Raw genomic sequence first — 23154 nt, 5'->3', positions numbered from 1 at the left:
GGGAACACCCCTGCGTGGCACGGCACTCCTTGCGCGCATCAGCACTGTGCATGGGCCAGCTCCACACGGGTCAAGGAGGCCCGGGGTTTGAAATGCGGACCTCCCATGTGGTAGACGGACGCCCTAACCACTGGGCGAAGTTTGCCGTCCTGATTACACACTTTAGATAGATCGTGTGGTATGTGAATATCTCTATATACAGTTTTGGGAGGCTGACAAGACCCTAGGGCCATAAATCTACTAGTGCTAAGGGGTCCCCAGCCGTGAGCTCGTGGAGGGAGCCTGGACTGCCTATCCCTGCTTGGACTGGGGCCTCTGTGGCTTCCCTTGTTTTGAATCCATTTCACACCTCAGGTTCTCCCCTTTCTTCCCCCACAGGCTCTGGCCCCCATCACCACTATCCTCAGGGTCCTCTTCGAACCCCTCATCCCTGACTCTCATTTTGAACAAGGAAGGCTGCCCTTCCTGGTTTCTGGGGTGGATTTATGATGTCTTCATATAAGACATAATTTAGCAAGACAAGAGGGCAGAAGGTTCCTTCTCTAACTGCCCAGGTCCGACAAGAGGGAGCACTACGCAGCCCAGAGGCACCCAACAAGAAGGGGGGCTATGTAGACACATGGGAATAAGTGAAAAGGGAGAATGAGGGGGGCTAAAATAAATGCTTATTTACCAATGGGAAATGGCTTTAGAGTGAGGAAATGGTCAGGACCTTTTTAATTTTTAAAAAAATCTCCAAAAAACATAATTTCCTTAGTTACCAACAATGTGAATGCATCCCTAGCCATGGCAGAGGTGGAACCACTGCCCTGCATCTGGATGGATGTTCTGCTTCCTGCCCTAGCTCCAGCCATGAAGAGGTGCCCAGCACACAGCAGGTATATCTTGGTTTCCTGGCTGTTGAAACCCATACCATGCAACAGATTGGCTTAAACAAAAGGGATTTATTGGCCCATGGTTTTGAGGTTAGGAGGAGTCCAAAACTGAGGCATCAGCAAGGCAATGCATTCTTCCTCGAGCCTGGCATTCTGGGGCTGTCTGACAGTGATCCTTGGTCCTTCTTTTTTCTGCATTATGGCAATGCATGGGTATTGAATTCTCCTTTCTCTTCCAGGCTTTGTTGACTTCTGGTTTCTGACTGCTCCCCATGACTTCTGTGCCCAATTTTCTTTGCTTATAAGGACTCCAGCCATCTTAGATTAAGGACTACCCTCATTTATTCAGGGCGCAGCTTAACTAATAACATCTTTAAGGGTCCTGTTTACAAATGGGTTCCCACCCATAGGACCAGGACTTGGGACCTGACCATGACTTTTGTGGAGGATGTGATTCAATTCCCAACAATATACTCAACAAAATACTAATTAATTGGACAAAGAAATGATAGTCACCGGGCAACCTCAGTCAGATCAGTAACTGCAGTTGAACTTTCCATGTCCCACTTGCCTCACTCTCCTAGCAATGGGATGTAACATATCCCCAACTCCAGGGGAGACACCACAGCAGTGGCCATTCCCCATCAGTCCTGGCCTGAGCTGAGAGGAATGTCTGAGAGCAGCACATACCTTCGACATACTTTGTGGGGTAGGCCTGGCATCTTCTCTGGGTAGAAGCCCTCACCACAGGCTGGCATGCATTTCCAGTCATGGAAGTGGAAGTCTTTTGCACAGTGAATACATTCTTCTCTGCCAGGGCCTGAGGGGTGGAGGGAAAGAAGATATGTCAAGGACCCCCTGCCGATCTCCATATCTCCAGCCTGCTGCAGTGCCTTTTGGGCTCAGGGAGGGGGTGCCACAGAGTCTTGGACACTGTTCAGGCACGCCAAGGTAGCTGTAGTTAAATTTACGTCGATCTAGAACCTCAGAATGTGACTTTATTTGGAGATAGGGACTTTGGAGATATAATCAGCTAAGACAAGGTCATACTGGAATAGGGTGGACCTTAAATACAATGATGGGTGACCTTAGGAGAGGACACTCAGACACATGCACACACACACAGAGGGAGAAGGCCATGTGAAGACAGATTGGAGTAATGAGTCTATAAACCAACGATTGCTGGCAAACACCAGAAGCTAGAAAGAGGCAAGGAAGGATTCTCTCCTAGAACTGTCAGAAAGAGCATTGCCTTGCTGACACCTTGATTTTAGACTTCTGGCCTCCGGAACTGTGAGAGAGTACACTGCTGTTGCTTTAAGCCACTCAGTTTGTGGTACTTTGCTATGACAGCCAAAGGGAACTAAGACACTGACCCCCACAGCTAGCACTTCCCAAGTGCCCACCATGTGCCAGCACTGGCCCCATATAACCTCTGGGAGGTGCCATTCCCAGGCCCGCTTCACTGATGGGGAAGGGCAGTACCCTTGGGGACATAAGATGACCTCAACACATCTCCACTCTACCCATGCCATGTGGTTTGGCCCTGATTCCAGACACTTCTTCTCCCCACAGGCTTGAGCCCTGTGCCTGTTACAGCTGTGCCCAGCCAGTATACTGGCTACTAGCTGGCCGTTTGTGGCTGCTGAGCACCTGGAGTGTGGCTGGATCAAACTGAGATGTGCTGTAAGGGTAAAATACGCACATGGACTTCAAAAGACTTTGCAGGGGAAGCAGATGTGGCTCAAGTGTTTGAGCTCCTGCCTACCACATGGGAGGTCCCAGGTTTGGTTGCTGGTGCCTCCTAAAGAAGATGAGCAAGACAGCGAGATGATGTGACAGGCAGGTGCAGTGAGATGATGCAACAAGAGACACAAGGAGGAAAAACATAATGAGAGCCACAACAAAGCAGAGAATGGAGGTGGCTCAAACAATTAGGTGCCTCCCTCCCACATGGGAGGTCCCTGGCTCAGTTCCCAGTCCCTTTTAAAAAGAACACCAGCACATAACAAACAGACACAGCAAATGCAAATATCAAGGGGGTGGGGCGAAATAAATTTTTTAAAAATCTTAAAAAAAAAGACTTTACATAAAAAAGAATGAAAGAATGTAAAATAGCTCATTAAAATTTTAAATATTGATTACATTTTGAAATAATATTTTAGATGCATTGGGTTAATTAAAATACAATATTAAAATTATTTTTCAGCTGTTTCTTTTTTACCTTTTAAAGTGTGGTTACCAGGAAGTCTAAAATTGCCTCTGTGGCTTGCATGTATGCCTTGTCTCGTATTTCTACCAGGGAGAGCATTGTCAGGTGATGTGGGAGAACTGACAGAAGAGATTTTTTGGAAACAGCATTGACAGGTATTTGGTGGGTGATATGGCCATTTTTGGAAACAGAATAAATGATGAAGGGCTTTTGGGAGTAGTGGTGATGTGAGAGACAAAAGGTCTGAACAAAGGTTCAAGAACTATTAGGGGAAACCTGCAGCTAAGCCAGAATCAGGGGAGAACTTGTCAGCCTGGGTCAGGCATTGGACTAGAATGAGAAAACCACATCACTAATCTGTCCATCATTTGTCCATCCATCCATTCATCCATTCATCCATCTATCCATCCATCCACCTACCCACCCATCTACCTACACATTTACCCACCTACCCATTCATCCATCCATGTACCCACTTACCCATCTATCTATCCATACACCCATCCATCTATCCATCCACCTACCCGTCCATCCGTTCATATCTACCCATCCACCCTTCCACACTCCCACCCATTCTTCTACCCATCCAGCCACCTATCCTCTTCCCATCTATCTATCCACCCACCCACTCATTCATTCATTCATTTGTACAGTAAATAAATGCTGAACACCCTTTCTGTGCTCAGTGTCCCCAAGGAGGACCTGATGTGGACATCAGAGTAAGGTAGCTAGGCAATAGTTCAGGGGTTTAAACATGGAGAAGAAATGATCTCAGATGCTCTATGATAATCATGGTTACTAGGTAAACTTTTTTTTCCTCTTTGATTTGATCGTGGTTCTCAATTGAGGTCTCAGCTGATGCAGTGCTATGTGGCCCTCTTTCTGCAGTAACTTCTGGCCTAAGAAGGGCTCTCCCTGCTGTGTCAAGGAAACACCCTTGGGCAGCTGCTCACTCTTTGCTTTGACGGCTGGTTTCATCTCTCAGAACCAGAGCTTGAAGCCCTTGAAGGGCATTTTGAGTCTATTCAGGCTAATCTCCTTTGAGTGAAAGGCAGAGGCAGGTGAGGACTAGGCCCATCGGGAGCCCTTTGTGGCAAAAGGCCCCTCAAAATGGACTGTTGCCCACCCTGCCTAGAGTATCTGTATGGTGGATGTGTGGATGGTGTCCTCTCTTTCTTCTTTTTTTTTCCTAAAGATTTATTTTATTTATTTCTCCCCTTCCCCCCCTCCCCCATCCTCTGCCCCCCACCCTCCGCCCTGGTTGTCTATTCTCTGTGTCCATTTGCTGTGTGTTCTTTTTTGTCCGCTTCTGCTGTTGTCAGTGGCACAGGAATCCGTGTCTCTTTTTGTTACGTCATCTTGCTGCATCAGCTCTCCGTGTGTGCCGCACCATTCCTGGGCAGGCTGAAATTTCTTTTACGCTGGGCGGCTCTCCTTACAGGGCATGGCATGGCATTCCTTGAGCACATCAGCACTGTGCATGGGCCAGCTCCACACGGGTCAGGGAGGCTCGGGGTTTGAACTGCGGATCTCTCATGTGGTAGATGGACGCCCTATCCATTGGGCCAAGTTTGCTTCCCTCTCTTTCTTCTTGCGATGTGGCTGAAGAGCTACCCTCACCCCATGACTGAGTAGGGATGCTGTGCAGTGAATCTCTTTCTAGCTGGAAGGTTCTCTCCCCTCAAGGCAACCTTTCCTCTCTGTGCTTGTCCACTATCTCCCACCATTTTATCTCCAGGGAGTGTTCAAAGGTGTATGGCCTGCCACCCCGCCCTGGCTGCTCAGCCTCAGAGTCCCTTAAAAGTTCCCAGCCTGCAGGTGCTGTGCTCTGGCTCTTCTTTCTCGTATGTGGAACCCTCTTCATCCACACTGTCTTTCTTTGGCCACTGGGATCTTTAATGCAGGTGGACCTTCTATGGTTGGAAAGAATGCTCTCTCATCTGTTCTTCATTTAAAGCTAAACTTAACGAACTGAAAACAGGTTAGACGCAAACTTTCTAAACCATTAAACTATTTTTGTGACTAATAAAATAATGAATTTTATGATTTAGTCAAAGTCTCTTAAGAATTCTCTGAAGTCACAAGCTCTTATAGGTTTTGAACACTTTATAAGCACTCATAGGGCCTAAAAAAAATAGCAGAGCACTCACCGAGGACCTGCCCCCTAATTTGAGGGATCTAGTGCAAAATGAAAATGTGGAGACCTTGTTCAACAAGCAGGAAAAAAAGTGCAGTTAAAGGTACTAACATAAAATGTTTTCCTTTCTTCTGTGATCTCCCTCTTGAACTGTCATGACTTTTTAAAAAAAGATTTATTTATTTATTTAATACCCCCCCCCCAGTTGTCTGCTCTCTGTGCCCATTTGCTGTGCGCTCTTCTGTGACTGCTTCTATCCTTATCAGTGGCACCGGGAATCTGTGTTTCTTTTTGTTGTGTTATCTTGTGTCAGCTCTCCGTGTGTGTGGAACCTTTCTTGGGCAGGCTGCACTTTCTTTCGCGCTGGGCAGCTCTCCTTACTGGGCGCACTCCTTGTGCATGGGGCTCCCCTACGCGGGGGACATCTCTGCGTGGTGTGGCACTCCTTTGCGCCCATTAGCACTGCGCATGGGCCAGCTCCACACGGGTCAAGGAGGCCCGGGGTTTGAACTGTGGACCTCCCATGTGGTAGGCGGACGCCCTATCCATTGGGCCAAGTCTGCTTCCCCATGATGGTTTCTTGATTTGCTATTTAATGTCATGCTCCCTTGGCACAGGGGTCTGGAAGGGTGAGCAGACCATCACAGGTTCCCAAGGGCACTGCCCTGCAACATGGCATGCACACACCCATGTGTATGTGACCCCTGGCTGCCAGAGTGCCCCTCCTGTCAGCTGCAAGACCCACATGCCAGTCCCCTGCCAGGGTGGGTATGTTGAGTCAGGCACCTCCCTTTCCCATGGGTTCATCATAATAACCCACAGTGGACTGGTGACTCCCAAGGGATTGTCATCTGCATGCCAGGAAGTGCTGGGTGCCAGGGCTGGGGAAGGGCAAGGAGTTTGCCCCACCATGTCACCCACTAAATGTCCTGTGGCCACCATGCCTGCCCCGAGATACCACTGGGCATGTGTTCCTGATGTCAACCCTCCCCACGACTGCCATGGGGTGGAGGGCAGCAGTGATTGCTGAGCAGAAACAGGGCTGGGGAGGCTGGATGGGCCTGGGTCTCAAGGAAGTGGGTGGCTGAGAACCATCCTGGGGACCGGGTATGAGCCAAGCCACCATACCTTATGATCCAATCAATGTCCCATGGGACTTGACTTACAAAATACAAATTCAAAGGAAGTTATTAAGAAATTAAAAATGGCAACCACAGAGCATTATACCCCAAGCCTGTGGCCCTTCTGAGCAGGTCCACCTGTCCATCTGCACATGTCTCTTGCCTGTGAAGCCCATCCAGCACCTGTACTTCACCAATACAGAAGTACTGTATGGATTTTTAAGTACTTCCTAGAGTTATATAAATGCCACCAGACAGAAAAAGTAGACACTCCCAGACCAGGCAGGGGTGTGGCTGTGTGACCAGGGAAGGCAGACCACTCTGTGCCTTGGTCCCCTGTGAAGATAACAGGCAGCTGCGTGGGCAGCATGGCATGGGGGTGGGGTGGAGAAGAAATTCCAAAGTGTCAGACTCTCGCTGGCAGGCCACAGCCTCCAGGGCACATGTGCTCCTCAGCCATGCCTTAAGGATGAAGGACCCACCTGGGAGAGCACGGCCTGGTCCTGCTGGCTCCAAATGCAGTGGCCGCCCTGCAGCTGGGCACAGGATCCAAGAACCCCATGCTGCTCTGCAGGGGGCATGTGGTGTCGGGAGCAAAGTCTGCTGGGGAGTGAGATGACTGCTGGCCAGGCAAAGGCAGGACCAGTCAAGCCCCAGGTCCTTCCAGACACTAACCCCCCAAGAGAACCAGGAGCCTCAGAAACCCTTGAAGTGGCAGCTGTGTGACCTGTAGGAAGTGAGTCCCACGGCATGTGCCTGTGAGACCTGAGCTCCTGATCACTATGCCTGGCTTGCCATGGAGGGCTTGGTGAACCATGAGGTAGATGGATGTGGGCAGTGGCTGCCCAGAGCCTGTCCATGGCCTGCCACTCTTGCTGACCACCCCTCCCTGCCCAATTCAACAGCTGGGAGGCACTGCTGGCTTTAGGGAAAAGCCCTGGCAGAGAAACTGACCAAGAGTCTGAAGTCTTGGCTTGAACCCTAAGTGGTGGGAGTCTGGGTGTAGGAGAGAAGGGATTTGGAAAGGGTGTGAACAGGCAGCACATCCTCTCTTCCTCTCCCAAGTCAGAAGAAATAGCTGAGATTGGGTAAGTTCAAGAGTGGAGAGAGCAGCAGGCACTGTACAGGCCTGTGGGGTGGGTGGGAGCGAGCATGATCTTAAGGAATTTGGGCATTAGCCCGCCGCCTGTTCTGGAACCCTTGAGCCAGGCATGTGTCACAGGTGTCCCTTGCCTCAGGAGTGTGGGCCCTGTAGGGGGAAGGCAGGCCTGTGGAAGAGATGCATGGGAGGGTCCTGAGGCAACTATGGGCTCCAGGGCTGGAAGATGAGTTGAGGTGTGAGCAGGGGCTGACCAGAGGCTGAGGGCAAGGGGATCTGCAGGCACTGGAGAAAAACATGGTGCCTCTCCACAAACCTCAGCCCAGAAGCTGAATGGGGGCCATTCAGGTGAGCAGGAGTAGGGAGTGGGGAACAGCTTACATGGGCAGGAAGCTGACTAGGAGCTAAGAAGTGGTGTCCCTCTCCCTAGAGGCTGCCTGGGGGTAGATGCACATGATTCTGGGGGCTTAGAAAGAAATCCAGGCAGAGGAAGGCGTGAGGACGGGAGACCCTGGAGAGCTTTTTACCTGCTCATGGCTGAATGAAAAGCCTTCAAGATCAAGCTAAGCAATCCTAGAAGAAGTGATTCTATAAAGTTGCTTGCTGGCGGCGGACTTGGTGCAGTGATTAGGCCATCCATCTACCACATGGGAGGTCCGCCGTTCAAACCCCGGGCCTCCTTGACTGTGTGGAGCTGGCCCACGCGCAGTGCTGATGCGCGCAAGGAATGCCATGCCACGCACGGGTGTCCCCTGCGTAGGGGAGACCCACGTGCAAGGAGTGCGCCCCGTAAGGAGAGTCGTCCAGCGCAAAACAAAGTTCAGCCTGCCAGGAATGGTGCCGCACACACAGAGAGCTGACACAACAAGATGACGCAACAAAAAGAAACACAGATTCCAGTGCCACTATAACAGTAGCCGACAAAGGAGACGCAGCAAATAGACACAGAGAACAGACAACTGGGGTGGGGGAGGGGAGAAGGGGAGAGAAATAAATAAATAAATGAATCTTAAAAAAAAAAAAAAGTTGCTTGCCATCAGCCTGCCCGGGGATTTGGAGAAAGAAAAGCAAAAGGAATTAATAAAATAAAAAAGTATCAAGCCTTCCGTCTGGATTTTATGGATTCTAGTGCCTATGACATGTAAACAAGCTACATTACATAAGCAATGCTCCTTAATCCTGGACTAAAAAAGAGAATCAAAATGATAAACAAAAAGGTAACAAAGGGAACTGCTAGCAAAAACCACGGAGCTGGCAATGGGCAAAAACCTTCTGAGCACAGCTCCGTTTAACGCTGTCCCAGGGGAGCAGCTGAGGGTTCCATTTCCCACGGGCTGCACCCCATCCCTCCTGACGCTGCTTGCCCTAGCCCTGGCTCTGGGCCAGCAAGCCCTGGTGTCTGGGGCAGGAAGCACAGCTGATTAACTGCCAGGGCCCACAAAGTCACACTAGTGCCTGAGCCAGTGCCTGAGCATTTCCCAAGAATGGAATTACAGCTAGTGTGATTTAGCAGAGACTGAATTCCTAAATCATTACTGCAGCAAACTTCACTCTAATGTGAGTTTCTCAGAACAGGAACCCATGTGCGGGGGGTCAGAAAGCAGGGTCGAGAGGACAAAACAACCTGAGGTCCAGCTTGTGTTGTACTCACTTGTGCAAATAACTGCAAAATGAAACCCAATAAAAGAATGGATTTTCCACTCTTCTGCATAAAACAGTGGATTATAGCACATAAGACATCTGTGCTATAACCCATGTGGGAAATTATTATATACAGAAAACTGCTTATCCAAGTCTTTTCCTCTTTAAATAAAATGTTCAAAATAAGTAAAAATAAATGAAAAGAACTAAGGTTATTGTTAGAGGTTTGCCCTTACAAAGTTTGCAATGATTAACATGTCCTAAGGCTGTGACTCCATTCCAATTGATTGAGCAAAGTACAGCCTATGTGTGGGAAGGCAGTGCATCTTCCCCTAAGAATGACCAAAGGAGCCATATCTCAGTGAGAATGGAGCAGATAAGGACACTTAAACTTTCTGCGTCCAGGCCCAAACCCTCCTGCATTCCAAGAATACCCTACCTCCTAGCCCACTACCCCCAGGCCATACACAAGAAGAATTCATTTTTACAGCTCCTTATTGACCTCAGGTTGTACTTGGACTCTAACACCCTCCCACCTACGGTTTCCCCACTTATTAATGTACTGTATAAAGTCTACTCTTCAGAACCCCTCTGCTGAAGCTATATTTTAAAAAGCATCTCCATCACTACTTGAAACCACCTCCCCTTTTTGAGTGCTCAGTATACATCTCTGGAGTACGTCCTTGACTCAGACCAGCTCCCCAGCATGAACTGAGGTTTCGGTCATGGCAGCTCATGAGCCGTTAGCATTCGCTTCATGGACTGAAACAGCCACTGCTGGGTTGGGTTTCTAATGTTTGGAAACCCAGGCATGTGGGCCTCTGTGTCTGCATGTGCAGGGAACATGGGAGTCCATGAAGTCCCAGGCCTTCCTCGGTTGCAGAGTTAGCCATCTGCTCAGTCACCCAGGAAACAACTGTCTGCTCAGCACAGTAGCAGCAGCGTCCGTGGGCCGTCTACTCACCAACACAGGTTCGACAGGTGGGATGACACTCCCCACATCTGACCAGTTCAGAGTTGAAGTAGGTGCCCGGCTCACAGTCTGGAATGCAGCTACCCCTTGCAAGGCTGTTGGGAAGAAAAAAAGATGCAGGTTTTGTTACCTATTCCAAATCTAGTCAAATGATGATTTGCCCTCAAATGCCTTTTGATAGCTGAAAAATGTGCTTATTAAAAATTCCTTTTCTTAAACAGCTCTGAAAATTCAAATACCTTCCCAAATCTGGTTGAACTGGTTTTCTCTAACCTAATCCCAGTGGTTTACTTTTTGTTCTTAGTTCCTAGAAGGATAATAACCAGCTCTTCCCAGTTCTACTCCCAGGAAAGTCAGCAATAAGATAACATCTCAGCAAAGCCATTGCCAGGAGCACTTTATAATTCAGGAAATCTATAACTTCCTTGGGATAAAAGGCTGTGAACAGGGACATCAAACAGGAGTTTTGCATAAGAAATTTGCCCACATCCCCCTCAGAAGACCCTGTCATCAACCCCATTCCCCCTAGTCCCCTTCTCACTTCAAACTGATTATGGCAAGATTTCCCCAGTTCCTTGCTTGTGTACGTGCAATAGATCATCTTCTCACTGAGACACTTGTTTCTCCTTTGTAGTACATGGCAGGAATGCATCACTCTGCCATCATTTGATCCTCAACCCCATTCCCCCTATAAACCCTAGCCCCTTCTCACTTCAAACTGATTATGGCAAGATTTCCCCAGTTCTTTGCTTGTGCACGTGCAATAGATCACCTTCTCACTGAGACACTTGTTTCTCCTTTGTAGCACCAGATCAGATGGGCCTGGTGGGCCTGTCTCCTGGAAATAGGCAATCTTACAAGTACCAGTTTCATGGGAGGAAATGAGAGTTCTTAGAACTCGGCTGTTTGCTGTGTTGCTAAAGTTCAGCACTTAAGTGGGAAAGGCAGTTCCAAAGCAGCTTGGAACCCACTGGGAGACAAGGAGTTCCTGGGCCTGGGAACCAGAGCCTCCCCCACTGGGCTGATGGGCTTTAAGGTCCACCCAAGCAAGAAGCCAAGTCCTCATGTTTTCTCCTCTCCATGGGCCCCAGCCCCAAGAAGAGGAGCTGAGCATCTATGGACTACCACTGCTGCACACTGGCCCACTCCCACAGGGCCCAAGCCCTCCACCCTCCATTTCCTCACCTGTTCAAGGGTACACTAAAAGTTCTTTACATCATAAGGTTGCTTTGAGGGCTAAATGAGCTAATAGGGACTATAACAGCATCTGGTACATAGCACATGTAAATAAATGTCAGTTTCTATTTTTCTTTAGTTCCTGAGATGACACTGCATTTGTTGCATTTTAAATGGCCTGCCACTAGACCTACAGAAGAAGCAGTTTGGTGCATGTTGGCCACACCCAGACTCTTGCATTTAGGGGACATGTGTGTTGTGTTAGGGTGGGCAAACCCCTCTGTGTTGATGGTGGACGCCAACCCAGGGCTTCTCCCTGTCAAGGTGCTGGGGAATGGAGTTATATCATATCTTGAAAAATTTACTGCCCTCTTCCCCCACTGCCCCCATGGGCCCTTCCTGCATTTATCCTTCTAAAGAGGAAGTCAGCCTGGAAGTGGCTCCTTGCCTGGTTCCTAACTGCTCTCCTACGACAGGGATGATTTGAAGTTGCAGCTTAAGAGGATGTTGGGCAATAAAATAAAGCTTTCTGTAGATTATGGCAGATGATGGTTCACAATTTTGCTTGCCTCTCGGAATGCTTGTGGTTGCTGGGGATGACTGCTTCCCTTTCTGTGGCTGCTGCCCTTGAGGCATTTACTCAGGCTGACAACATTCCTGAGCTGAGTGAGGATCTGACTTCACATCTCCCATAGGAAGCAGAAGCAAGTTTTCTGAGACTCCCCTAGTCCTTCCCTACTGGGAAACAGGTTGTCCTAGTTGGAGCCTTCCTTCTCTGACACCTTCAGTCTCCAGCTTGGGGTTGAGGAGCCACAGCAGGAGGGACAGAGCATGGGACATCAAGTCCGGCCTTTCCCAGGACCCCTGGCTGCTGCCATCTGCTGAAGTCTCCTCTCTCTTCTTGTTCTTTTCCATCTTGGGGATCTCCTTCCAAGACCAGCCATCCTATGACTCCTAATCCTGGATTGTCCAGTGAATAGGTTTGTGACAGCAGTGTGAACAGACTTTGGGGCCCTGCTTTCCACCCCTTCTCCAGATGCACAGGAGCTTGGGCCGTGGGCCCCTTTCTCCCTAATTCCCTGATCTAGAAGGGGCAGGATAAATGAAAACTCAGTAAAGCTTCCCGGGGCAACTACTTACCTCCCACATTTGGAAAATTTGAATGATAATAATTGTCTACCTCATAGGCTGCTGTGAAGAATAAATGGGGAGCTATTTGGGAAAAGAATTGGAAAAAGAGTGGAAGCTCAGTAAATTTTCTTCCTTCCCTCCTAACGCCAAAAGAATTCATCCCTACTGGTGAATTTCATTCACAGCAGCAATTTGGGCAGAGGGGAGACAGAAGTTGAGGGAAGGGAGTTGAATTCCTCCAAGGCCTTGCTAGCAAGTGCACAGCAAAGGGTGTCTCCAGGCCAGCAGCATGGCATCCCTTGGGAACCTGTTGGAAATGCAGAGTCTCTCGCCTCCTTGAATGGGAATCTGCATATTAACATTCCTGTGCACATTCTAGGGTGGGTGGCACTGTTCAAGCTGACCCCTTCCCTTTCTCCCTTAAAAACACAGACCCAGCTTCCATCTTCATAGCAGTGGTCTCTTTATGATGGAAATGTTTCAGGCATGATTTTTTTTTTAAGATTTATTTTATTTCTCTCCACCACTCCTTCTCCCCTCATTGTTTGCGTTTGCTGTTTGCTGGCTGTGTGCTCATCTTCTTTTTAGGAGGCATCAGGAACTGAACCCAGAAATTCCCATATTGGAGGGAGGTACCCAATGGCTTGAGCTATGTCTACTAATTCCAGGTGTGATTTTGAATAAACTGCATTCTGGGAATCAAGATACCAGCATGGAAGAGCCAGTAATGTCCAGTCAGTTGCATGAAATGGGCTAAACAAACATTTAAAAACTTCCCAGTTAAATCACCCACCCAGTATGGGGGCTTAGAACTGAGTGTACCCTGGAAAAACATCTTCTTAAACCTAATCCATTTCTGTGGGTGTGAACCCACTGGAAGGAGCCTTTGATGAGTCTACTTCAGTTAAGGTGTGGCACAGCTCAGGCAGGATGGGTCTTAATCCTATTACTGGAATCCTTTATAAGCAGAATAAAAGACACAGAGAGAAAGCCACAGGAAGCAAGAAGCTGAAGGTCAACGGAACCCAGAAGAGAAAGGAGAAGCCAGGAGAGGCTGCCATCTGCCTTGCCATGTGATAGAAGAACCCAGGACCAAGGATGGCTGGCAGCCAGCCCCAGAACATTACTCTTCAGGAAGAAGGCATCACCTTGATGGTGCCTTGAATTGGACTTCTAACTGTGAGCCAGTAAACTCCCATTGTTTAAGCCAATCCATTGCAAGGTATACTTGCTTTGGCAGCCAGCAAACAGAAACAACTGGTAAAGTTTTTTTTTAGAGGAAAAGTATCCTGAGCTTCTTTAGACTGAGCTGGTGGAAGAGGGAGACCCAGTAAGCTAAAGACCACCCTCTGGAAGTCAGTGTCCCCACCTGGATGAAGATACTAGAAGCTGGGAAAAAAGAGAGTGAGGACAGGGTGATGGGGGCAAGGAGGGGTGGGGTGGGGTGCTCCATTATAGTCCACCCCTTGCTGGGACAGGCAATTGGAATAGGTGGCGCTACTACTGCCTAAAAGAAGGGGATTCCGTGTTCCCGTAAGAGCTCCTTGCTCTTCTAGCAGCAAGACCTACTTTTCAACATGATGAACTGTTGATTTTACTGATTCTCCAAAGGTTTGGTAAAATCTAAACTCTAACTCTTCATCTTTTTTTTCCCCAAAGATTTATTTATTTATTTTCTTTCTCCCACCCCTGTCCCCCCACCCCAGTTGTCTATTCTCTGTGTCTATTTGCCGCGTGTTCTTCGTCCACTTCTGCTGTTGTCAGCAGCACGGGAATCTGTGTTTCTTTTTTTGTTGTGTCATCTTGTTGTGTCAGCTCTCCATGTGTGCAGTGCCATTCCTGGGCAAGCTGAACTTTGTTTTGCGCTGGGCGACTCTCCTTATGGGGCGCACTCCTCGTGCGTGGGGCTCCCCTATGCGGGGGACACCCCTGCGTGGCATGGCACTCTTTGTGCGCATCAGCACTGTGTGTGGGCCAGCTCCACATGGGTCAAGGGGGCCCAGGGTTTGAACCGCGGACCTCCCATGTGGTGGACGGATGCCCTATCCACTGGGCCAAGTCCGCTTCCCTAACTCTTCATCTTAAAAAGCAACCATTTATAGGTGGAAATATCTTAATGGACTTGGACTTTGTACCCTGAAAGCCTTTGGGCCCCTGAAATTTTAGCTTTTCAGAAAAGACGCAAAAACTTGATAAAACAATTGCAAAAACGAAAAACAGTGTAAATGCTTTGGCTTTCTTCAGATTTGAAGTGAAGGCTTTACCTGAATCCTTCTTTACAGATGGTACATCTTTCTGGTTCATCAATGCATTTTTTACAGTTTGGGTGGCATTTAAGGCAATTCTTATGACCTGGAGGGAAAAAAAAAGCAAGATGAGGAGAAGGGGAGAGAAAGAACTGATGTAAAAAAAAAATTTGGGCAAACAAGACTTGAGCATTTCAAGGGGCTGAAAAAAGACCCAATGGTAGTCTCCAGAATGGATCATGTATTCATAAAAGAGGCAGAGGGCCCAGTATTGGGTCACATCTCTCTTTTCCTAGAGTAAATTAATGTTCTCAAACAGCTGTGAGGCTTTGGAGGAGGCACTTCCAAGAGGAGGAATTCCCAAGACCAACTTATTTCAACAGGGACTGAAGCAAACTCCTGGTTGCTGGACTGGACTTTAATCAGGCACAAGGCTTTATAAAAATGACAGAATAGAGCCTGCAGAAGCCATTGAGGCCCTTGTCTGTGTCATCTCAGGAGTCTTTAAGGAAGAGTCGGGTACTCTCTGCAGTGAGATGTGAACCAAGGACTCTTTAGTCCTTGCAGGGAAATTCTTTTTTTACCATAACTCGCATCTATGTTTGGATAAGTTCCTACCTAGCTTACTCATTTTGGTACCTTGCCAAATACCACTTCTCTTGGTTACTAAGTGGTTGGGCACAGAGGGGCCTGCCTCCCCAGAGAGATTGTTCTGGAAGGTAAGGGCTGCTGGCTACCCATCTTTGAAATTCCTCAGGGCCCCCCATGTGTATACACTGGTGGCAGGTGCTCAGTAAGTGGGTCTGGTTCCTGCCTTGGGATGGGGGTGGGGTTGACAGAGCCTCCATACTGAAAATAGGCCTGTGTGGCAACCCAGGGCAGGTGTTTGTAAAGGCTGTGAAATGTGCCTTGCTTGGCTATTTATTTTCCCTTTAAAGAGAGTCTGGTTATTTGATGGATTTACACTGGTCATAGGGAGAGATACCTAAAGAGGTGTCAACCCACTCCAGTATTGCTGGCAGGGTCGTCAGCAAAGGCACGACTCCCACAGGCTCTGTTGGAAAGACTTTTCCTCACATAGAGATGAGACAGAGCAAGGTCAGCTTCACTAGAGACTGTCAGTTCCCCAGAGCCAGCGGGTCTCAAGCCTCTCAATCATGGCTGACCCAGGGAGGTGTTCTATGCACAGCATCCCTCTCTCTTGTCCATGTGCTGATGCAGTAGATGAACCCCATTCCTCTCTGCCAGGGACAGATATACCACTGATGTGAGCATGTCCACCAGAGTCAAACCATCTCCAGGACAAGAGGGGAAGGAATGCACTGGCCTACTAGGGGTTTGTGTTTTATCCTACTAGGCTAGCACACCTGGTCCTAAGCACAGGATGTATTTGTCCCAGGGAAAGATGGCAGGCTGTGCTAGGACTGACCCCTTGTACACTTTGTATGCCTTTAAAGATTTTCTGGCTCTTTCTCCAGATCACTTCTGCTCAATCAGGACCCAGAGAGTTGTGTGCATGGGAGGAACTGCTACCTGCAAAATTGCCAAAGTCTGAATGTTAACTTCTTTGCCAATTGTTTGAGAACTATCCTCCATCAATTCGATCAAATATTCTATTTGGCTCTTCTTTGGCTAGGTGAGTTGTACTCACTTGTACTGAATCCCCTTACCTGCCACTCCTCTGCTATGCACTGGGCTTCAAGAGGTGAGAGACAGATGGCACAGTCTTTCCTTGAGGGGTATGGCAGTTTGAGGTTATTTATGAATTCCAAAAAGAGAGATTGTGTTTGTAAACTGGTCTGTTCCTCTGGACATGATCCCCTTTGACTGTATAAGATTCAGCTGAGAAGTCTTTGATTAAATTATGTTAAGATTAGGCTTTGATGCAACCACATCAGTAGGGTGTAACTCAGTTTAAGTCTCTGCCCGTCTGGTGAGCTATATAAAAGGACACTCACTCAAGAAGACACAAAAAAGAAGATACAGAAGAAGAAGAGAGAACTTGGTCAGTTTTGACCTGGAGCCTTGGAAAGAGCTAAGCCATTTGCCTAATATTTTGCATCTGAAGCAACTAGAGCCCTGAGCAGCTGAGAAGTCCTGGAAGGAAATGAGCTCTCCAGCCTACAGCTGATATGGGAAGAGGCTGGGCCCATGGAGCCTTAAGAGGAAGAGGAAGGCTGAACCCTTGCAGAGATTGGCAATCATCTTGCTTCAACATGTGGCAACAGAGTTTGGTGAGAAAATATCTTATGGTACCTTGAGTTAGACTCTTTAGGACCTTGTAACTGTAAGCTTTTAGCCCAAATAAATACCCTTTATAAAAGCCAACACTCCTCTTGGCTGACTAACACAGGGAGAAACTACAAGACAGCAGGCATCCTTGGAGGCCTTCCTTTTCTGGTATCTGAAATCAGACTGAGCCCACAATGCCCGAGCCACTTTTCTGCCCTTCATCAAAGATGGACATTGACTCACAGACACATGAAATTCCTAGGACTACTTGGAGATTAATTTCAGCAACTATTTGAACTGTTCCTGGCCAGGCTTGCATATTTACTGCTATTGGCCAACAGGGTTGGAGTGCTTTGATTTTACCATCTCTTCCTTTCTCCCTCCCCTGTTGAAGACCCTTCCTCAAACCACATAGCATCCAGGAAGCAGAGGGCTTGGAAAAGTCTCCCTGCAGAGGGAATGCCACCCCAGGGAGAGGTTGACTGGTCATTTCTTGTACCCACGGACATGCCACTTACTTTCATTGGCATAAAATCCCACAGGACACAGGGTCACACAGGCATTTGTTTCCTGATGGTGGAAGAAGCCACGACGGCAAGACAGGCACTGGGTTGGGCCACGGCCCGAGCAGGTCTCACAGCCCTTGTGGCACCGGCGACAGCGCCGTGCAACTGAGTCCCCAAAGTAGCCCAAGGGACACTCGCTCACACACTTCCTGTGGGGAGGAGGAGACAATGAGGATCTTCCCAATTCAGTCCCAGCCCTGCCCAATCTGTCCAGCAGTGTCATCCCAGGTCAGGCAAAGGTAGGCAGGTGGTTTGGAAGGATTTTCCCATCCTGAGTGAATTTAAACCATTAATGTCCATTATCTTGGTAAAGGTACAGTTGGGAAGCTTGAAAGAACACAGGTTGAAGTTTTGAGGATTTCAATAAGAACCCTAGAGTCCTTTCTTTCCGACTACAGTGGGAAGCCCTGAGGCTGTGTATTGGTCTCCTGAAGGCACCAAGATGACATGTTGGACTTTTGGAGTTTTCGGTTTTGGCAGAACCCCATCCTACTTGCCTTTGGTATGCTTTCTACTCTCCTGGGCAATGAGTAGACTCCCTGAATAGCAGTAGGCTGAGTTTGACTGTGTTTGGAAAGTCCTCAGGCACCCTGAGAGCAGTGCTTGGCCCTGGCTTCACCAAGCACCAGCCACCCTCTGGCAGGGTACACATGCTGTGGGAAAGCACCTCTGGGTGTGTGTTTATGCCTATGCCTTTAGGTAGCTGGACTGGGTATTTTTTCTTTTCTTTTTTTTTCTACTTAGCTCCCCAGGCTGGGCATGATGTCACACACATTAGGTGCTCAAAAAGACTTGTGGGGGAAGTGAACTTGGCCAGTGGTTAGGGCGTCCGATTACCACATGGGAGGTCCAAACCCTGGGCCTCCTTGATCCGTGTGGACCTGGCCCACGCGCAGTGCTGATATGTGCAAGGAGTGCCATGCCACGCAGGGGTGTCCCTACATAGGGGAGTCCCACGCGCAAGGAGTGTGCCCCATAAGGAGAGCCACCCAGCGCGAAAGAAAGTTCAGCCTGCCCAAGAATGGCACCGCACACATGGACAGTTGACGCAGCAAGATGACACAACAAAAAGAAACACAGATTCCCATGCCGCTGACAACAACAGAAGCGGACAAAAAGAAGAACACACAGCAAATGGACATAGAGAACAGAAAACTGGGGCGGGGAGAGGGGAAGGGGAGAGAAATAAATAAAATAAATCTTAAAAAAAAAAAGGCCTTGTGGAATGAATGGATAAGCAAGAGCAGCAACAAGGCTGGCAGGGATGAGAGTTTTAAGTAGAAGAAGGAAGTGAGTGGTGCCAAGACCAGGAGGAGGGCTCCAGGGGCAGTGCTTGGTACCTGACGGAGGGACACATAGAGTACAAACTCATCACAGAAGGACAAACCAGACCTGGGCAATTAGCCCTACTCCTGGGGGCCCACAGGTCAGACTTCCCAAATGCCTCCCCTCAAAGGCAAAGTGAGTCGACAGGTTCTCTGGAAGTTGCAGGGAGAGCATGTGGGAAGTCTCACACCCAGCTAGTGATAAGATACTGAGAAAACAAATAACAACCGGGTTCAGCTTGTCAGAGCCCCATCACTCCCAGGTGGCTTGAGAGGGAGACAAACTGGCTTTAGAACTCTGGGCCTTCAAATCACAGCTATCTACATTCACCAAGTGGTCAGCCTTGGCATGCTCAGTACGATCCTATGTTTGCCTAACAAAATGGATAGAAAAAGGTCTATAAGTAAAGAGTCCAAAATGCTACAGCTTCTGATTTCTCTGTGATGGACTTGTATTACTTGTGTGAGTGAAACAGAAAGTTACTAAAAGATATGAAAATCCAAAACCTTTAACAGCAATGCAATTTCTTTCTTTCTTTTCTTTCTTTCTTTTTTTTTTTTTTTTGGTGCTACGATTAGGAAATCGGGGCAGCAGGAGGTAGAGGGTTTGAAACAGGTCACCCTGCAGTGCTCCATTGTGACGGTTTGCTCGGTCGGTAGAGGTGGGGTCTGGCTGCGGACGAGGGGTCGGTCCAGCTCTGGACGAGGGGTCGGTCCCACCTGGGACGAGGGGTCGGTCCGGCAGCAGACGAGGGATTGGTCTCACAAGGGGTTGCGCGGTTCGGCTGACGGGGTCGCCCGGCGAAGCCGGCGACGAAGGGGTCGCCCGGAGAAGCAGGCGACGAACTGGGGACAAGGGAGGCCAGGCCCTTGTCGGGGGCTCTCAGGACTGGAGGGCGCACGGCAGAAGAACTACCGCGGAGACAAGGTAAACACGCAGGTCCACTTTATTGAGGGAGAGGCAACAGTTTTATAGGGGCTGGGGAAGGCTGATTGGTTGAAGCCACACCCTGTTCTGATTGGTTGCCGGCGAAAGGTCAGTGGGCGGTGCTGGATGGGGGAGGGGTGGTGGTTAGGGATTGGCTGTCGCTGTTGCTGGGGGAAGGGGCAGGGTTTAGGGATTGGTGGCTGCTGTTGCTGGGGTGGAGGGCAGACTTGAGTTTCCCGCCCACACCTGGCTGTTGCTGCTGTCGGGGGAGGGGAAAAGGGCAGACTGGATTTCTCCGCCCACGCCTGGCTGTTGCTGCTGTCGGGGGAGGGGAAAAGGGCAGACTGGAATTTTCTGCCCTGTGCCTGCGCAGGGAGAAGGAAGAAGAAGGGTGCCGCCCCACAAGGCATCGGGTGGCGCCATCCGGGAGGAGGGGCGGCCGCGGAAGCATGGCTGCCGAGAAGGGGAGACCCGAGGGCACTCTGCGCCCATGCCGAGCTTCCTTCAGGGGTGGCGGTGGGCCCGACCAACCACCCTATTATGGGGGCAGCGGAATTAGGCCTACCGCGACCGCTCCCCCGCCAGGCCAGCAAACCACACTTCAGCCCGAGGGGTGACCGCACTCCATGATCTGCAGATGGACCCCCACCCTCATTACCTGCTGGTCTTGAGGCTCCCCAGGCTGAAGTGGACGCAGTTCAAGCACTGGTCTGCTTCTGGGCCATCACAGCCTTTGTCTCCACACTCTGAATGGCACACACCTTAAAGAAACAAGCATTTCCTTTCATCCAGAGAACGTGCTTTGACTCAAAGTTTGTCTCCAAGAGGCTTTGGTGGGGCTCTCACAGCTTGGCAGGTAAAAGAAGTTGACCTAGCAGGAACCCCAGGCCGGACCCAGGGAGGGACCACACACCTCCATGGGAACCTGAGCGCTTGTGCGGGTGGGGCTTAGCTCTGGGCTCCAGCAGTGGGGATTCCACTGAGAGCAAGTCAAATAACCAGTGGTGAGGCAGGGGGCCCAAGACCAGTGAAGAGTGGAGAACTGCAAGGTAGTAGAAGAACAGGTTGGGAGGGAGAGGGAGAGGCAGGCAGTCACTCAGTCACACCCTGCTTGCTCAGAGTCTTTGTGCTGAGCCTAGGCAGGTCCTGGATTTCTCCTGTGAAGGGCAGAGCAACGCCAGACTCTTAGTTAAACTGCCCCCCAGCAGTGAATTAGGCAGGAAAGGGGCCAGGGGCAGGGAATTTCCTACCTGTCCTGGTGGGAATAAGGAGGGGCTTCTACCAGGTATGGCTATAGCAGGGCAGGTGTTGGGTTTGACAGGGCAGGTGTATGTCCATCCGGAGCAGGGCGGGGCTGCTTTAGGGCAGGGGATGCTGCTGCCTTTTAATCGCCAGCCTCCAGTTCTTTCCCAGCAGACCTCTTAATTTTTGGTTCCCCTCACTCTAGCCCTCAATGGGGAGCCACTGCTTTAGCCCCCAGTCCCCAAATGCTCACTGAGTGGTGGGGGGGTGGGGTGGGATGGGAGGTGGGGGGGACTGTATGTTATTGGAAACGTGACTGTGAGAAAAGCCAGAGAGCTCAGTGGATTCCCCGTCACACCTCCTGCCTCATACCTCCTGCCTTCTAGGTCCTTCCCTCTGGGTGTGCTACAGGGATGGGCCCAGTTTTAACTAACCCCTGGAGGTGGAGTGGGGCATGTTTACAGATGGGCCAGGGTGTTCTCCCTCTCCTGGACTAACCCACTTAAGCTAGGGCTGTGGTGGGATCCCATCTTTTCTTCCCATCCTGTGCCACTTACACTGGAGAAACAGCTGAGGAAATTCCACAGGAGAGTTCCCAGGAGGCATGGGGAGGGGCTAAAAAGAGGGCTTTGGAGCCTCCTTAGAAGAAGAAAATCCTATAAAGGTTTTAGTTGTTGGAGAGGTTGGGGAGTGAGTTCAGAAGCAAAGAAGAGGTAACCTGGGGGCCACTAGGATTTCATGGGGGAACACGAGGGAAAGGAAAAAGTTCCTATTCTCTGCTTCCCATAATGGGTCTCTTTGCTGAGGCACACAAAGCCGTCTTCATTCATCTTTAGAGTCTCCAGACCTTCCCGGCGGTTTGACCCAGTATATTTTGCTTCCCTCCCTGAAGGTTTTACCGTTGTTGATTTTTCCAAAGCTTCCATTGTTGGTCCTCATCACCTCCATTCCTGTTGTGAGCCACTTTCAGTGTGATCCTCATATCCCAGAGGCCCTCGGCCACTTCTCTCCAGGCCTCGGTTTGGAAGGGATGAGGGAGCCTAGCCTGCACAGATGCTCTGCCATCTAGCACGCATTCCTCACCACCTCAAAAGCCCTGCCCCCTGCAACATTGCTGCTTCAGACTGTTTTGGAGTTTCTTCTCATTTCCACTCAGGAGGGAAGATTTGGTTCTTGTTCCACCTCATTCCCACGGACGGGATATCCACGGGCAACCTGCCAATGGGCATCCTGGCTTCACTGTGTCAGGGTTTTTTTTTTTTTTTAATATAATAAACTATTTTTAAAGAGATTTCAGATTACAGAGAAGCTGCATCGAAAGTATAAGGGAGTCCCACATACCCCTCCATTCTCCCTCCCACATCTCCCCCTACTAATAACATCTTACAATTGTGTGGTATATTTGTTACAATTGATGAATAAATACTGAAGCATTACTACTAACCCAGGTCTATAGTTTACATTGTGGTTTACACTTACTTCCGATGCCCTAAAAATGCCCTAAAAATGCCCTATGTTCCACCTATTATTCCCTCCTCCTCCCCTCAAAACTTCTGATAACCACTATGTTTATAACACTGTTACATGTTCTTCCCTTACTACATTATTAATAAGTTTACTTTGTCCATGGTTCCATTCCCTGCCAGGGTTTTTAATCACCCATTGAGCCAAAACACATGTGCTCCATCTTTCCACCCAGCCCAGCCAGTCCAACTGGACCCCCTGGGCCCAGCAATGGCGATGAAGGCACACACTGGTCAATGATTTGTTGGTCCTCTCATGGAGCTATTACTCCAGAAGGCTGAGGGAAGCAACAGGAGGCCTTGTTTGATGAAAGTGAACAATCTCCACCATTTAAGACTTGGGGGAACAGGGAGAAGACAGGCTGGTTTCCTTAATCTCTGTAGGCCTGGGAGATGGAAGTTACCCTTGGGTAGGGACTCTGGTTTGTCTACTGCTCTGTACTGAGAGCCTAGAGTAAGGTCTGACACATAGCTGATGCTCAATAAATGCTTGCTGAATGACTCAACGATGAGACAATAAATGAAAGGAAAGGATGGAGATGGGGGAAGTGCAGATGTCCTCCCCATCTGCGGACAGAGTGTCCATTGTCTTGGGTCAAGGACAGCCTTTGAGTAGGGGTCTGGTCCAAGCCAATGAGGGGGCATTTTTGCTTCCTCCCTTCTGTGTGTGGACTTCATCCTCAACCACTCCCTTCCCCTTTCTCTGGACCTCTCTGCAGGGGAGGAG

General features: G+C 49.4%; 1 protein-coding gene across 2 annotated transcripts in view; it reads right to left on the bottom strand.

Moving 5' to 3' along the window:
* The window catches only part of PCSK6 (proprotein convertase subtilisin/kexin type 6), a 229216-nt gene that overhangs the window by 6297 nt on the left and 199765 nt on the right, over positions 1-23154 (bottom strand). For both annotated transcript variants that reach the window (XM_004462109.5, XM_004462110.5), the window contains 5 exons: positions 20321-20423; positions 17362-17558; positions 14630-14717; positions 10050-10153; positions 1566-1695 (listed from right to left, as the gene is read on the bottom strand). In XM_004462109.5, coding sequence (XP_004462166.3) covers positions 1566-1695; positions 10050-10153; positions 14630-14717; positions 17362-17558; positions 20321-20423 — 622 coding nt within the window. The remainder of the gene's footprint in view (positions 1-1565; positions 1696-10049; positions 10154-14629; positions 14718-17361; positions 17559-20320; positions 20424-23154) is intronic.

The sequence above is a fragment of the Dasypus novemcinctus genome, chromosome 3 (assembly GCF_030445035.2).
Source record: "Dasypus novemcinctus isolate mDasNov1 chromosome 3, mDasNov1.1.hap2, whole genome shotgun sequence".
Lineage (NCBI taxonomy): Eukaryota > Metazoa > Chordata > Mammalia > Cingulata > Dasypodidae > Dasypus > Dasypus novemcinctus.
This window is presented reverse-complemented; position numbering and strand designations above follow the sequence as displayed.